This window comes from Arachis duranensis, chromosome 4 (genome assembly GCF_000817695.3).
Source record: "Arachis duranensis cultivar V14167 chromosome 4, aradu.V14167.gnm2.J7QH, whole genome shotgun sequence".
Classification (NCBI taxonomy): Eukaryota; Viridiplantae; Streptophyta; class Magnoliopsida; order Fabales; family Fabaceae; genus Arachis; species Arachis duranensis.
In genome coordinates this window covers 7,303,853-7,321,896 of record NC_029775.3, presented here as the reverse complement: position 1 = coordinate 7,321,896, position 18,044 = coordinate 7,303,853, and the positions used below count along the sequence as shown (strand labels likewise).

At 32.9% G+C, this 18,044-nt stretch overlaps 3 protein-coding genes across 3 annotated transcripts; all 3 read right to left on the bottom strand.

Moving 5' to 3' along the window:
• Positions 1–284: 284 nt before the first annotated feature.
• Positions 285–6,925, bottom strand: LOC107483010 (uncharacterized). The gene is made up of 3 exons (XM_016103609.3): positions 6,718–6,925; positions 3,989–5,989; positions 285–2,611 (listed from the first exon to the last, which is right to left on the bottom strand). The coding sequence occupies exons 1-3, from the start codon at positions 6,778–6,780 to the stop codon at positions 554–556; spliced, it is 4,122 nt and encodes a 1,373-aa protein (XP_015959095.1). The 5' UTR covers positions 6,781–6,925; the 3' UTR covers positions 285–553.
• A 1,009-nt stretch (positions 6,926–7,934) lies between these two features.
• Positions 7,935–9,113, bottom strand: LOC107483009 (uncharacterized). Its single transcript, XM_016103607.1, has 3 exons — positions 9,093–9,113; positions 8,782–8,920; positions 7,935–8,644 (listed from the first exon to the last, which is right to left on the bottom strand). Exons 1-3 carry the CDS (start codon positions 9,111–9,113, stop codon positions 7,935–7,937), a joined length of 870 nt encoding a protein of 289 aa, XP_015959093.1.
• Positions 9,114–13,203: 4,090 nt separating this feature from the next.
• Positions 13,204–16,672, bottom strand: LOC107483080 (uncharacterized). The gene is made up of 7 exons (XM_016103691.2): positions 16,132–16,672; positions 15,973–16,042; positions 15,610–15,665; positions 15,395–15,470; positions 15,171–15,207; positions 13,732–13,846; positions 13,204–13,638 (listed from the first exon to the last, which is right to left on the bottom strand). The coding sequence occupies exons 1-7, from the start codon at positions 16,425–16,427 to the stop codon at positions 13,413–13,415; spliced, it is 876 nt and encodes a 291-aa protein (XP_015959177.1). The 5' UTR covers positions 16,428–16,672; the 3' UTR covers positions 13,204–13,412.
• Positions 16,673–18,044: the final 1,372 nt, after the last annotated feature.

The following is an 18,044-nucleotide window of genomic DNA, read 5'->3' as shown; positions in this document are numbered from 1 at the left end:
TTGCTGTTATTGCAGGAAGAAATTGCATACTGCAAGTTTTTTTTTTTATGTGGGTGGACAAGGTTTTTTACATCGTTGACCACAGTGGTGTTGAAAAATCATTGGGGTTGCTAGTTTGCTACTCAATTAAACGAGTTACAAAACTTAGATGGGAGATTAAGTAATGTAAAAGAGAAGCTTAAACTTTTGTAGATAAAAAGGCAAAAAGTGCAACTGAAAATAAATGGGTTGGAATAAACTTGAGAAATCTAAATGCACTTTTAGAAGGAGGTTGATATTGGCTCAGAAGTATCACTTTATCAAAAACAAAAATGCTATCTGCATACAAAAATCAGACAAATTAACAGATCCATGAGCAGCAGCTGTTGTTATCTTTTGCTGAAATTGACATGCAACAACTGTCTGGCCAGACTAGGCTACCGGAAACACATTCTACAAAGTCGCATAATTTCGCAAACTTTGCCTGAACACAACTAAAGAACCATCTGTGTGTTATTGAAGAAATGGATAACAAATTATGCACAACATTTGATATGTATTATTCTTGATTAAATTACTCAATTTTATCTGATACAAGGCGAATCTTATTCAAAGACTCTTTAAAAGCCTGCCAAGAAACCATATAATGAGCTTGGGATATCATCCCTTCTTCAACAACTTGCATCGCCCGTTTGTACAAATGATCAAAACACTGAACTGGGTTGGTGATATCAACATTATCAGAGCTAAGGTGAGGTACATACAATCGTTTAAAGTCCTTCCTCCATCTCGGCAAAACATATTGACAAGGAATTTCCTCCACGCCATTATAATCGAGGATAGACAAGGCATGTCTGCACAAATAGCCTTTGAAGTTAAAGCAACAACAACTGCAGCGCACTTCTGCTCCGGTTTTATCATATGTGACTTCAACATGCCCTGCATCTTGGACAAGTTCCTCGCCTTGGCGCTCTTTAACCATGTATGTCGCTGTAGATCCATTTGTTTGACTTTCTGTGATGCCGAAACAAGAGGACATCATCACAATCTCCTCCTGGACCTTCCTGAACATTGCATTTGTGTACAATTTGGACAGTTGCAACTCATAGTAGTACCTTGTTCTCAGTGAAGGACTAGAATCTCGCGACTTGAAATCATCAATAGCTTCAGTTTTTCTCTTTTGCTCCATAACTAATTCATAAATCTCAAAAAATTCTTTCAAGGAAGTTTGCTGATGCACATGACCCTTAAAAAAAGGTACCACGGACTCACCTTTTTCTTGATCAGAAATTCCAGCAAAAAACGTGTCCTTGGTGTAAGCAGGAGCCCAGTGCTCACGTTCACCATACAAGGATTGAAGCTTTTCATGATTTCTTATTCCAAAATGCTGGGTAAGTTCATCCCAAGCCCTTTCAAAATCATCGATTGTCTTAGTTTCATATATCACTCTAGACAATGCCATCTGAATTGCCTCGTATTCCTGAAACTGTACCAAACATCCGAGAATACTCTGCATGACTTGTGATAGACAAATTCTGTGGTGAGCTCTCGGGAAAACCTCCGCTATTGCACTTTGCATGGCCTTGTTGCACTGGTTTGTAACAACAGTTTGAGGAGGACGGCCGGACATACATGTAAGCCACGCCCTAAAAAACCAATTATATGTTTCAAATGTCTCATCTGCAAGCAGACCACATCCAAGTAAAATAGACTGCCCATGGTGATTAACACCGACAAATGAAACAAGTGGAATCTCATAATTGTTTGACAAACATGTAGAGTCAAATGCAACCACATCACCAAAATAACTATATGCAGCTCTAGATCTAGAATCAATCCAAAAAATGTTCCGCAGTTGTCCATCATCATTCAAGTCCATAACATAGAAGAAATTGGGATTTATAAGTTGACATTTGCAGAAGTAGTTTGAAACAAGTTCTGTATCACCTTTCCTAAGTTTCAAATGCCTAGAAAAATTAAGGTTGGTGCTAGTTCCTCCTTCATTAGAATTTGGACTTCCATAACCTGATGCATCCCCAACAGGCATTCGATATAGCTTGATTGTTCGTACTTCAACATCTAGAGTTGGCTCAAGTTTTCTTTTCGACCCACCGTCTGTCCTCTTATGTGATTTCGAGTTTTGTGCTCTCTCAGGATCAAATGAATGGTTGTGCTCAAGCTTGACTTCATCCACCCTCCATCTGTTAGATTCCACTGATCGCAACCTAATCATCGCCAGACAACCTGTTCTTGTTTCTTTCCTGTGGCTATTTGCTTCCTTAAGTGTTTTGAAGCCCTCACAGTTGCAGCACAACACAGCACCGCGCTTCTCTTTGCTGTTACGTCTGGTCCATGACGACTTAACCCGAATAGCAAATCCAATCTCCTTGGCATAGCTATTATAATAGTTGTAAGCATCATCATAAGTATCAAACTCCATACCTACAACCGGCGGAGGATAGCCTTTCCCTTGAGATTCTCCACCATAACCATCAATCACTGTTGTTTCATCCCTCCCATTCTCATGTTCACTTCCATCAATCTCAAATAACTGACCGCAGCCATTCACAAGAATGTTTTGCTCATCCGCAACCTCAAGCAGCTGATCACTGTTTGGAGATCCATCATCTATCTGGAAAAAGCACACATAATTATATAAACTGTCAAATTCAAAACAAGATATACCAAACTTTAGTATCCATTCAAATTGAGAACATCATAGAGAGCCAAGCTGGATATCCAGAAACCCTAAAATCTTCATGAACACACAAGAATTTTTCATACACAAAAGCATGATCTATTTAATGATCCATAATCCACTAATAAATGTGATTCCAAAGCTACCAGCAGAAATCTGAAGCCATGGGAACGAAAACGAGGATCGATTCATCATTCTCTTTTACTTTTCAACAGTGAAAACAGTTAATTAAGCTAAGTAGGAATTAGCTAACAAGAAATTCCCCCCCAAAACGAGCACAAACCCTTCCTTTACTTCTAAGACTAATAATAATAATAAACGAGGAAAAGAAAAGGGCAAAGTGAAATGGAAGATAGAGTTAGTTAGTTAGTTAGTTAGGTACCGTGGTGAGGGAGAAGGATTTATCGTTGTTAGAAGGAGAACACACCCTAACCGTATTCTCGTTAAGGTCGTTGTTGGTGTTGATGGACATGCTGCTTCTAACAACTTGTTATGCACTCTCTTTTCTCTCGTCTCTTGTTATGCTAAAAAGTAAAAACTGCTTGCTTCGTCTTTCGCCTAATTACAATTTTGCCCCTCTCTTTGACTTTGCTCCTGGAGGCTGAATCACAATGCAAATATGCAATGCAGTAAAATAAAGGTTCTAACAACAGTACTTAATCTACCCAAATGTTATTTATATATTTATAAGTATCACAATTTAATCTAATAATTATATCAACGGCTGTTTTTACGGTTTGAACTCATAATTTTAAAGTCATACGGAAACAACTTAATCGTTTGATATATTTAATTAAATTATTTAATAGAATATGTAATAATATCTTAGATGATAGTTTGATATAAAGACATTATTATGTGAGTAACCAAACTTACAAAAAAAAAAAACACATCGAAATCTAATATTTAAAATATGTTCTGTATATTTGGTGCATTTTATTGAAGGACAAAAATGATCGATGGTTTATACTTGGCAACTTTGTATGCTTGTGACATGCAACAGGAGGGAAACTAAGGTCTAATGATTTTAGGAGTTTGATTCACTTTACAAAACCATACAATGTGGCACCATGTAAAGAAAAAAAATGCTGAAATCTACCCAAAAACAATAAAATAAAATAAAAATTAGATTGATCAGGATATTGCAGAAAATTACATGAGAAAGTTACATCGGGTTTGACCCAAAAATCATCTTAATCTTAGCTATACACAACTCTGTAGATCAAAGTTAAACAACTCTAAGCAGGTAGAAATATACAAGTTAACATACATAACTCTAATTGAAAAAGGTGGGTTGGAACTAGGAAGTTATATCTGCCTATATTCTACATCATGAACCTTATTTAGTGATTCTTCAATAGCATGCAAAGCTACATTGTAATGGTCCACAGAAACTGTCCCTTCCTCAACAACTTGCAAGGCACTTCTAAATAACTGATTAGACCATTGAGAATGGTCAATATCATCAGGAACACCAGTGTTATGATCAGGAATATGAAGGCGCTTGTAATCTTTCTTCCACCTTGAAAGAATGTATCTGGAAGGTATCTCCTCCACGCCATTGAAATTTAGCACACACAATGCGTGCCGGCATAAATATCCATAAAAATTAAAGCAACTACAGATGCAGCGAACTTCGCCTGCTGTCCTACTGTACAGAACTTCAAAGTCCCTAATCTCGCGCCGATTTCCTTCGCACAAGACACGCTCCTTGACCAAGAAAATTATGACCGGACCATCCACGTGTAACTGTGTTGTTCCGAAACAAGAGTACATTTCTTCCACCTCAAATTGGAACTTCAAGAACATTTGCCTAGTGTACATTCTAGAGAGCTGCAATTCAAAAGAACATCTAGTTTTCAGCAAGGGGGTTGAGCTTCTTGATTCTATGTCTGCAAGAGCCTCTTCCTTGTGCTTCTTGTGGAGAGCTAGTTCATACTTATCAAGAAACTCCTTTAAAGGAGTCTGCTTGTGCACAAATCTATCAAAAAATGGAGTAAAGCTTTCACCAGGTCGTGTTGCAGACATTCCGGCAAAAAATGTATCCTTCACATATACCGGTGCCCAACAATTCCGATCTTCATATAGAGAACAAAGCCATTCATGATCACCAACTCCAAAACGTTGAACCATGAATGCCCATGCTGATTCGAATTCATTCATTTTCAATGTCTCATAAATTGCTTTAATCAGTTCTTTCCTAATCATATCATAGTTGCGCAACCCTCCCAATTTTTCTGGTACTTTTTTCATGATTAATGGCAAACCAAAACGGTGGAGAGATTGGGGAAAAACTTCTGCAATGGCACTTTGCAAAACCTTGCACTTATCGGTGATAATAGTTTGGGGAGAACAACCAGACAGAGATGTAATCCATGCTCTGAACAACCATACATAAGATTCTATTGTTTCACCTGCAAGTAGACCACAACCAAGTAATACTGATTGCCCGTGATGATTTATTCCAACAAAAGCCACGAGAGGGATTTCATATTTGCTTGACAAATAAGTGTTGTCAAAGTAAATAACATCACCAAAATAACCACATGCAGCCCTGGACCTAGAATCCGCCCAAAATGCATTCCTCAAATGCCCTTCATCATTGAAATCCATCAAGTAAAAGAAGTTAGGATTAGTCAATTGCATACGACACAGGTAATTATAAATGGCTTGTGTGTCACCCCTTTTAAGGTTCAACCTATTACAAAATTCCGACAAAGTTCTGTCTTCTCTAGCATTTGAGATTGCACTAGAATTACCTCCTGCATCTATCACAAGTGCACGGTATAACTTCACCGTGTGCACTTCAGCATTTGAACTCGGCAATGACTTCTTTTTGGTTCCAGTTCCCATCTTCTTAACTGATTTGTGTATCTTAGAACCTAACATGTGGTTATGTTCAAGTGTGACCTCGAGTATCCTCCACCTCTGAGAGTCCATTAACCTCATCCTTATCATTGCAGGACAACCAGTTCTTGTTTCTTTCCTCATGTGGTTAACATCCTTTATTCTTTTGAAACCCTGACTGCTACAGCAAAGCACCGCACCATATTTTTCTCTGCTGTTTCGCTTGAACCATGAATTCTTCACCCTTACACGAAATCCGACTTCCTTGGCATAGCAGATGTAATAATTGTAAGCATCATCATAAGACTCAAACTCCATTCCGACAGCAGGTGTGACGAACTCCTTTCTTCCTTCAGAAAAGCCATTTCGACAATCCAACTCAACTAGTGAACCGTCTTCTTCTTTCTGAGCCTCAATGCATTCACCCTCTGGCAATTGTTCACAGCAAAAGGCGGTCTCTTCCATCTAACACATTGTCAAACAAAATCAATAAGCTAACAAACTTAATCAACAATACAGGATTACTAGACTCTCTGACATCAAAAGCACATTCAATCGTACACTGCAATGCTTAAAGCTGTTAAGCAACATTTCATCCCATGCTAGGAAGCCCAATATCCATTTAATTTCTCATAGTGACAAAGTTTGTTAGTAAAGTGAAAAAACACAAATTGACTAAGATTGTAACTCAAGCATCTTTAAGAGATATTTCATTTCTTCCGGTTCCGGCCAATGAGCATGCAACTTAACCAGCACTGGCTCCAGTCTCTTAGCTCGGGATGTGATGACGATGTTGGAGGTTTGATCTTTATCTAGGCTACCTAATACCTTATCCAAGTTCTTCCCCTTGAAATATACGAAAAGGTCAAAAAGCCAAAGTAAACCTAAACCCTAAACCATGAACAGAATACATGTATTTTCTCAGGTCTGCTTAAAACTAATACTAATTGCTAGTAATGATATAAGCTGAAGCATCTAAGCTAGCAAGAAATCAAAAGGGTCCAAGATAGCACATATTGAACATTAGTTATCAAACATAATATAATCACATTCAACGTCGAATTAAGGGTGAGCAAAGTAAGTGGGATGAAAAATCAAATTGGGAAATGGGCATATATGTTCAATATTGAAGCAACGAAAGCACAGGAAAACGAAAAACCTAAGAAAAAGGAAGAATTGGGGAAAGAGAGTACGGAGTTGAGAACTGCAGCACATGTGGTGGTGTTGCTATTGTGGTCACCGACTTCTGCCATCATCTGTGTGTTCTCTGTCTCTGTCTATGGCCACAGCACACCACAGACTTTCCTTCTTGCCTCATCCACTTCACATAGCCTCTTCCCCCTCTTCTCTCTGCTTTGCGGTCCCAAACTCCCACAGTTAAAAATAAGAACGAAAACAAGGAGATATGTTAAAAGTTGAATAGATTAATTTTCAATCCCCTTACATCTACGCAGTTTATAATAAATAACTTTTTGACCAATATTTTTTTTAACAATAAAATACCGGTATTTTTTGACACCATTTTATTTTATTAGTTAAAAAATAATTTAAATATATAATTAATTAGAAATAACCATATTTTTATAACAGATGTCAATTGTGTTTGATGTATGAATAATATTTTTTATTAATTTTAACACATTATTTCTACTTTATTACCTACAAACTATAATTATTAACCAGTTTAATCACCCGTGTCATGCACGTGATAAGATTGAAATTATAATTTTAAGTTGTTATATTAAATTTTATTTTAATTATAATAATTTAATTAATAAAAAAATAACTTGTATGCGTTGTTTTTCTTTTCTTAATATAGTGTTAATTGTATTAACTATAAAATAGTTATTTAATCTACTTTTTTTAATAAATCAAGCATATATACTCAATATGACCATAAATAATCTAGTAATATATAACTCTACCAACAAAGTTTTATATGTTGGTTTATTGTGAAGTAAGAAAATATCAAAATCAGCTCAAAATGAAGAACAAATTAATAGAAAATCCTAATGCAGAAAATTTTGTAATAAACAATAAATAATTTAAACTTACTGAATAACAATTCAATGCTATCCTTTGATACCTACAAAATATATACATAAAACAACAATGTATCAATGTTTGTATATAAAATTATATGATTAACATAATTATAAAATTGTTTGTCAAAGAGAATAAAATTATACGAATTTTTATTATAATTTTAATATTCTCAAACTATTAATGTAAAATAAGAATTCATCTATTAGTTCCTAGAATTTCTAAATTTTTTTAAGTGATAGTAATAAATTTTAATAAATAAATAGATTTAGTAAGACATTTTGTTATTACCTTTTTATTATAGGCTCTCAAAAACTTCTCTATATACCACATTCATCGTGCAGTTATTTCCCAAGTGTCCATGATCTTACAACAGCACTCTCAGACCATCTTTACTCGTTACCCTTGATAACGCAACATACAATTGACCATGGGTGAAAATCGGCCTTGGAAGGTAAATTCCAACTTTCGATAGAGTTTGTCCCTGAGATTTATTTATTGTCATTGCAAATGACATGATAATTGGGAATTGTCTTCTTTGAAACCTGACCGGCAATGTTTCATTATTTGGAATTAGATTCAGTCTTGGGTTAAGAACAATACTTCCAGCTTTGTTACCAGTTAAAGTCTTGCATTCTATCACATGATTTCCCATTCTTCTAACTTGCATCCTCGTTCTATTGCACAAACCATTAGTTTGGTCTATATTCCGCAACAACATAACAGGAGCGCCAACCTTCAAAACCAACTTGTGTGGTGATAAACCTGAACAATTTATTCCATTTACAATCTCCGACGAGAAAGTATCTAACTCAAATTCCATATTTCCCTCTTCAGCACACACAGAGTCTGAACATAAGTAGACTCTTTCTTGTCCAGGTAACCCTGCAGTTATCTTATTGTTGACATCAGCGACACAATCCAAAGTTGGTGCAAGAATTGCTCTATCTTTGAAATAATTTTCAACTGATAAATTGGATAACATATTTGGATACACGAAATCAATAAGGTCATCCAAAGCTGTCTCAGAGTTCTTAATCAAAATGTTAGATGGTATATGAACGATCGATTCACCATCTGTTGTATCACCAGTCAAATCATCACCAATTTTAAGTAGTCATTCTGCAAAATTTTTGAGTTCTTGTATGTTGTTGTTTTCACCTAGTGACAATCTCATATTTTTTGTAAACTTCAAAACCTTACAGTTATTCTACACACATGTGTAGTCGGAAGATAAATTCCGCTTGATTCCTCAATCAGAAAATTTGAGAAGACATAAACTTTCCCCTCGATCAGATCATTCTCAAACATCTTTGTCAAATAATTTTTCACTGAACAATGGATTTTATCACACTGTAAAACAAATTAAAAACGAAGATTATTAGCACTTACAACTCTATTAAATCGCACTGTGGTTGATTCCTCCAAGATTTTACTCATGAAATAAAGTTAAAATGTGAACAGTAAATATATATAAACTGGACCTAGTATCACTCGAAGAAATCATGTAGAATAATCAACCTACCTTATCATCCATGAGAACCATTTTTAGATAAGTTGTCTTACTCTTGTTAAATTTGGATGGAACTTTCCATAATCCTATAATTCTTGCCTTTATTTTCCAAACATTTTCATTACATAATCTACTACAAGTAATACTGTTGATAGAATCATAACTTGTAGCCATTAGGTATGAAAAATAATAAAGAGAAATACCTCCAAATGGCAAATGAGCATTATACGAATCTGAGCACCTTAAGATGTCTCTGAGGCATTTATCTAAAGCTTCGTAACAATACTTACTTATCATTGGAGCTTCATCCCATGTGATTAATTTGGCCTTAGCTTGGATATTAACCTTGAAAGAGGACTTCCCTGTTTAATGCTACACAAAGAATCCTCATTTATGGCAAAAGAAATTTTAAACCTTGAATGTGCAGTTCTTCCATTAGGCAACAAAAGTGCAACAATCCCACTCGAAACAACATTTAAAACTATACCTCCTTTAGACCTAATTGAGCATGATATAGTTGACCATAAAAATATTTTTCCACAACCACCTTGACCATATAAGAAGAAAAATCCACCCATATTACCGCTAACAGCACCAATTATTTGATCGTATGCAAATTTTTGCTCATTAGTTAGCCTTTTTAAATACCAACTTAGTTCATTCGCAAGAGCATTAACGTCAAAATAATTGAAACAATTGACTATTACGACTTATATATATATATATATATACTAATTACAAACGATATAAATTTTTAATGAAAATACTTGATACTAATAAAAAAAATTATATAAATAGAAATTATTTAATTTCAATTTCAATTTCATATAATAAAACAGTGGTTTTCAAAAATTATGGAATCTTTTTTTTGACATATATATTATGCCATACGTATAAATTATACGGGTTATTATATAAATTCATATATGCATAACAAAACAGTTTAATATTATATATTTTTTACATTAATTATATGTCAATATTTTGAAAAAAGAGATAAAAAAAAGAGATATATAAATATGTATAATATTCTTGCTATATATGAAGCAGTTTTATATTGCTTTAATTATAGAGACTTACTATAATTATATAAAATTTAATTTGAGGAAATAATTTTCCTTGCCATAAATAATATACTAAAACTGTTAGTATATTATCTTCTTTATGGTTAATTGAATTTATCAATGATTTTTCTGTGTAAATCGTTATTACCCAGTTTTTAATAATGACTTAATATACAAAATTTAAAATTGGAAAATGTTATTACTAATTCAATTAACTGGTTAATTGAGTAATAATTGTCAAATTATTAAGGTGCAAAATTATTGATTTACTCAATAGATTTCTATATATTATATATATTTCAAGTAATAATTTGAAATTATATTATTTATCCCGTTAATAATACTATTATTAAAAATTATTTTTTGCATTGATTTTTAAATCAATTATTAAATAATTATTTTTGTTAAGGTAATTGTTTATAAATTATTTAAAATTATATTTTGTTAAGATATAATTATTTAGATTATTACTCATGACACGGGTATAATTTCATTTTATACCAATTAATCAATTATAATTATATGACAAAGGTGTAATTTCAATTTTATCTACGGATTATTTTCCGTAATAATTTAATTTGATTGATTCTATTTTATTTACGTACATAAATGATTAAAATATATAACATAAATATCGTAATTATTATAATTTTATGATATAATTATAATTACCATATTTTATCATAATTAAATATTGATTTGATATAATTATAATGAAAATACTTTTCCAAAATGATATAATCTACTATTATTCATCCACTAATTATTTGGCAATAAACCTTAATATGATTTTTTACATCTCCGCTATGAAAAATAACTACTTAGATATACCAAATAATATGTAGCATATTATTACCTGTATAAGTTAAGGCACAAATACAGGATTTAATTAAGGTGATTGAAACTTTCACCAAACAGAATATGACCTCAATCGAATAAAAAAGGGTACTCGATTTTGCATTAATTAACTAGTCGAAGAAATAACATACCCATTCATTATTCATGTTTCATTATATTTTTTAAATAATATATAGAAAACATATATACTGTGTATAAAAATGTGACTATTAGTAATTTTATTAATAAACCTTTTTTAAACTATTACTAATTTCAATTTTAATAGAAAATCTGAGGAAATAATTTCGCTTGCCATATATAATATACTAAAACTGTTAGTATATTATCTTCTATATGGTTAATTGAATTTATCAATGATTTTTCCGTGTAAATGTTATTACCCAGTTTTTAATAACTACTTAATATACAAAAATTGAAATTAGAAATTGTTATTACTAATTCAATTAACTGGTTAATTGAGTAATAATTGTAAATATATTACCAATTGTTGAAATTGCATACCTGAATTTATCACGAATTTAGCAAAACTGAACTGAAATTGTGGGAATTCAATTTCATTATGTGCTCCACTTCGAAGATTTTCGGGCAGACGTAAAAAGCATGGAGGGGATGGAACTTGAACTTGCCCTATAAAGTTCCATGGATGTAATTTCTCAATCAAAAATCGAGCTCCTCCTAAGAAATCTAACTTTAACCACATTCCATTGGGTTGGTCATAATAGGTGAGTAGATCCAACCATCCTTCGGTAAAGTAGAGACTATTACCTCTTCTTTGAACGCTTACATCTATGTAGTTGGAACCCGAATTAGTGAAGACAACTCGATGAGGTATTTTATGGATGTGATGCATTGTAAATGATTGTGGCAAAAGACAATCGAACTGAAACATTAAACGATAAGAATAACTTAGAGTAACAACAAATAAAAAATTATCAAAAGAATAATATAATAGAATGAGTATATGAAAAATATTATAAAAAATTATAATTTGTACCTTAAAAGGATCAACTTCAATAAAAAACGAAGAATACATTCTTATTCTATGAAGTAGTAAAAAAATAACACTAAATATAAAATTATGAATTGACTATCAAATTTAGATTCATGTACCACAGGAAAACGCTATATATAGACTTTAGTAAAATATAAATAAATATGTAAATTACCTATTATTAAAGTAATTTTTTAATAATGCATTAAATATTGATTTGATACAATTATAATAAATATATGTTCTTAAATTAGTATAATTATATATTAATTTCATCATATCACAGATAACAAAGATTTTTTATTATTAGTATTACTATTACTGATATTATTATTATCATTAAAATGAATAAAAGTATTTTTAATTGATAATTGATAAGTAGTTTAATAGTGCATTAAATTTTGATTTGATACAATTATAATGAAGATATGTTTCTAAATTAGTATAATTATATATTATTCATTAAATATTAATTACAATATAATTATATTAAAGATATTTTTTATAAAATAATTTAGAAAAATTATTTGATATACGTGAATCGGGTAACAAAGATTTTTTATTATTATTATTACTATTATTGATATTATTATTATCATTAAAATTATTAAAAGTATTTTTAATTGATAATTGATAAGTAGTTTAATTGTGCATTAAATATTGATTTGATAAAATTATAATGAAGATATGTTGCTAAATTAGTATAATTATATATTAGTCATTTAGTATTAATTATAATATAATTACAATAAAATAATTTAGAATAGAAATAGTTTTGGAGGAAAAACAAACGCATGAGAGATCAACACGTCACCTTTAGTAGCCGGAGAAAAATCCAGTTTTAGTATATTAAGTAGATATTATGCTGTCTTTCCTTTTTTTATTATTTAATTAATGGGTATTTAATCGACTACTAGAAACTATATTATGAAATTGAGATTATTTTGCAATAAAATATTGCAAAATGTGAAGCTTTTTTTTATTGCAATAAGGTGTTACAAAATGCTATGTTCACAACTCCTTTTATATTTACATAGTCTGGAAACAATGAAAGTTTTTATTTATTTAAATAAAAAATCACTACTAGGCCGTGTTTGATTATGTTAGATTCACTAGTTATCATAATTCATAAGACCACCATATACTATACCTTAGTTTAATCTCCTATGTGGTAAAGTCTCGATTGAGATTTAAATATAAGCTCTCAACATTTTAACAAGTGGTTAACTGTTTTCTTATTTCTCCAACAATCTATACATACTTTCACACTATTGACAAGTTTCTCATGCTCAAAGGCCTCTAGACTCTAACATGAACAAAAGGAATTATATTAAGATAAACGTTAAAGCTTCCTAGTTAACATCAGAAATGCATATTCTAACAAGCCTGGACAACATGCTATTGCTCCTTAGAAATGCATCAAAGTTCATCGTGTATTCTTTGATCTATAGGAGCCTCCATATTACGAACATGATTAATATTTATTTTATCAACAATATCTTGTGGTCTAAGTTCCGCCTTCCCAGCCATACCAGCCTTTATGGCTTCAGTAACCTTTCTCTGCAACGTGAGCAGTCCGATCCGCTTGGAAACAACATAAAGAACAGCAAGGGAGAATAATAAAAAGCCAACCGCCATTATAATCCTGTGAAAAACACAAGGTAATCCATCAGGATCAAAGAAGACTAAACGAAGCCAATGGAGTATATACTTCATTTTCCTTTTTTTATTTCCATACCTGTCCAAAACATCTTGACGTTGCATTGTGGAGAGCAAATTCCGTGTTCTCATCAACAGCGAGCGGTGTCCTTTATATTCACTTTCAGCCTTTCTCAATACTCCAGTTGATTCATCTATATATCGAAACAATTTTGCAAAACAAATTTCCAGAACAGAGTTATTCACACTGCTCATGATCATATTTCTCAAAACAGTATGGTCACTTCAATTCATCAAGTTATAACAAATATCATTCAATTGAAATTCTAACAAGCATTTGAGTTAGAACAGCATCTTTAAAGGATACCTCAAAGGAGATGAAAGACAGAAAAACCAACAGATATTATAATGCATCTAGTCATACTCCTATTAGAGAGAAGAGAGCTGCGATGTAGTATGTGACTTATGTATATGAGAAGCTCAAGCTAATTCAGAACTGTAAAACAAAGTTATTGATATTTGGTAGAGTCAAAATTAAAGGGACTTGGTTAAATAGTGCTCAAAACTGATGCAAGAAATTGACACAAAGTTTAAAATTTTGTAACCAGATTATATGTTAGCCTAGCACCTTGTTTTCTAACATGACTTTAAAGGCCAGAGGTGAATATGCAAATCTGTGAAGTTACTGACCTTATTGGAACCATATTAAGATATCCTCAAGCATCGTATGATTTGTTTGCTTGAATTGGGTGGGGTGGCATAGAAAGTAAGAGGAATATGAAAGAAAGTAAAGGTTTAACACAGTTAAGTAACATGGAAATTTCCTCCCCAGCTTCCATTTTGAGTTACTCAAAATTTGGGTTTACACACTCAACCTCTACTGTTTTCTCTTAAACATCTATACAAGATATAGACAACCATCTTATTCCTTCATTCTAACTCCTTACCTACTAACCCTGAATACCTTTCCCTTTACTTTCTTCTTCACTCTCACATAAAGCCTAACATATTAGTTAAATAAATGTTTAATATCACCAGGAAAGTAATCTGGCAACAGTTCTCTTCCAACATATCAAAATTTATAATGACAATATGAACTTAAACTTAAGCAAACTCCAACTGCACCCCCGCATTTTGAAATACAGTCACAGAAAATTTAAATCAATTCTGACACAATTACTTGTTAAACTTTCTAGGAAATTTATATAACCTTAACTAGTTCAACACAATTTAATGTACATAGGTAGGATAGGCAACCTAGATGTTTCCATGATTTCTTCATGTTTAACGAAACCTTCATATGTACTTATGCTAGATCTTACTTGGTTTGTGTTAAATTATTTAGCCAGTATAAAATCATTTTATGCAATTTTTCTCCCCTTTGTTTTCATATGCTTCTCAGTTCTCATATTCACCACTTGATGGGAAAAAGAAAGAGCATAAACATAAAGTTGAACTATAAAAATCATGGGCGAAAAATATCAACAGTCAGCTCAAGAGGGAGGTAAATGTACCCACCAAGAGTCATTAGTGTGCTTGTGCTTCTTTCAACTTCCTACATGAAGACAAGAACATAATTGATATTTTAATTGTTTATCAATCAATCATACAAGTGCCACATTCATGAATACGCAAAGAACAATGACAGAATAAGATAATGACCAAGAAACATTATAATACAACTAGGGAGCTAAAAAAAAGTAAATCTATGTCTACAAAATTATGTTGCCTTAGCTACTAACCTGAGCCATCAATTGACGAGTTCGACGAAGGCTCTCAGTGATGCTCTCTGCAGCAGATGTCATTCCAGCTTTTGTCCTGGAAGAAAATCAGGTATTTAGAACTATAATACATAATCCCAGCAACTTGCAAACTGAACTTCCAACGAGATGGCATCGAATGATAAATACAAGAAAAGCATAATTGACCGCAGCTAATGATAGCAAGATAGACATACTGTAAGTTGCGTCTTCGAGCCGTGGACTCCTCTCCCCCACCTAGAAGCAGTGCTCTCTACATCATATGAAACCAGAAGCCCTCACATTACATTCCAAATAATCAAATAGCAAAACACACACACACACACACACACACACACACACACACACACATGCATGCAATTTCCAAAATGCAGAACATCACACTATATAATTAAATAATTAAACACGCACTATATAATTGAATAATTAAATGAATAATATCTTCAATTCATCACAAAGTCAGCATTCTCCAAACATCGCTTCATTTGAGTAGCAAAAACAGTGTAACAATAGAAAAAATTGAAAACAAAAGAAAGAAAGAAAAAAGGTAAATATATTACCTCCTCCTGAGCAGCTTTCCGCATATTAGCCTTTGCTTGCATATTTGCATTCCTCAGATTCAATCGCAAACTGGAAAACAAAAAATTGCAAGCAACTTATTGGAATTCAACGCATAAATCAAACAAAAACAAATCCAAACAGAGAGTGCGCGAGTGTACGTTTGAATGAGGGTTTTCCATGATTCAAGCGAATCGCGAGCAGATTGGACCTCTGAATCAGTTGGCAACTGCGGAGCGAGGAGATCGAGCTTGAAGATCAAAGAAGAAAGTAGAGCCAAACCATCCTGAGCAATGGCGTTCAATCTGGGAAGCGAGTTCTGCTCTTGGTCGTTGGGACTGGCAGATCGGCCGTACCGTGCGATCTCGGTGATGTGCTCTTGCGTCTTCCTGCAAGTCTCGTCCCATTCCTTCTTCACCTTCTCCACCTCTTCCGTAACCTTATCCATGGCCTGCATTTTTAGTTGCTGAAAATCTCGCAAACTATCATGCAATTGAATTCCTTCTGAAAATGGGTTCCGATTCCTTCAAAATCCAAGAAATTTTGGATTTAAAAAGTGATATTCCCAAATTGCTCAAGAGACCCTTCCTTCGCCTCCACCGGCGGTTTCGTTGCGACGCCGCCAAATGAATCCTATGCTAGTCGGAGCTCGGAGGCCTGTGGACCAGTGTTCTTGGGTTGATTTATTTATTTATTTATTTATTGGACCTGTGGGTTGATTTATTAGTTGTGTGGTTCTGTATGCTTTTCTCTCTCTGGGCTTTAACAAAAAAGTACACGGTATCAAATGTAATACCCAAAAAATTATTCTAAAAATATATGTCTTTAATATTTAGGGAAGTTCTATGGTATGGATAGAGTTAGACAACCAGAGGTATGGATCCAACGTGGACGGGACGCAGTTACGACACGTGCACGCAAGCCCTGTATCGTTAGAGCAGGTGAGTTGATAGAAAGGCTGATGAGGAACAGGCCTCGTGTTTTGTTCCATGGAGTGTTACCAATTTAATAAAATTGATTAAATATGTGGTGTGATTAAGCTTTATTGGATGATGGGCTGAATAAAATGTTAAAAAAAATTTTTTGATCCGCTGGTTGGATTTTGAAAGCCCATGACAATTAATTGCTCACGAAAAATGTTATAATGTGAACAAAACAATCAATCATCGGTCCACTTTTAAGAATTTTTAATGTTAGGAGTCAGTAGGAGTCTCTCTTGATAGTTGGAGAAATTTAAAATGATTTTTGGATGAAATCGTAAATATATATTTTTTGTAAATAATACTTATAATTTGTGACATCTTTTTTTGCATTTTTCATTTCTATTGGATTGGAAATGAGACATTTTTTAAGTATATTAATATTTTTTAAAATATGAATATTTTTTATTATTCATATCATTTTCACTGCTAATGAGTTAAGCAATAAATAATAAAAAATATTATTTTAAAAAATTATTTTTTAATTAAATTTAATTAAATATTTGTTTTTTTCTTCTTCTGTGCGTTTTTTTTATTGAACTAAGTTAATTATTAAAATAATTTGGTCATGCAATAGCTTTGCCGTAAAAGATTCTTTATTAATGTTGTTTATAAAGGAAAAACATTTAAGAACGACATTTGTTCATACCCTGGCCCAATGTCAAAGGCCCAGGTCCAAATAAAAGGCCTAATCTGTAGGATTAAGCCTAGTTAAGTACCGACTTTCACGTAAGAAGTCGGTATCAACCACGACTTGCTCTAAAGAAGTCGGACATGAGATTAGCTGGCAGATAAACACTCAATTCAAATGAGTAACCGCCCCTAAAATCTCTCTAACCGCTTCATAAAGCCATATCTTAACCTCCCTAAGATAATGGGACGGTTAACACCCTAAAGATACGGCACTACTCCAACGGTGGTTATTGGCTCACCACTATAAATACACTGACACCCCTCAGGTATCTCTAAGCCCAATACTCTCTAGACCTGTTAACACCCTTGCTGACTTAGGCATCGGAGTGTCTTTGCAGGTACCACCCCCCATTCACCCACGTATACAAGTCGGAAGGAGGCTCCAGCGTGTAAACCAACTC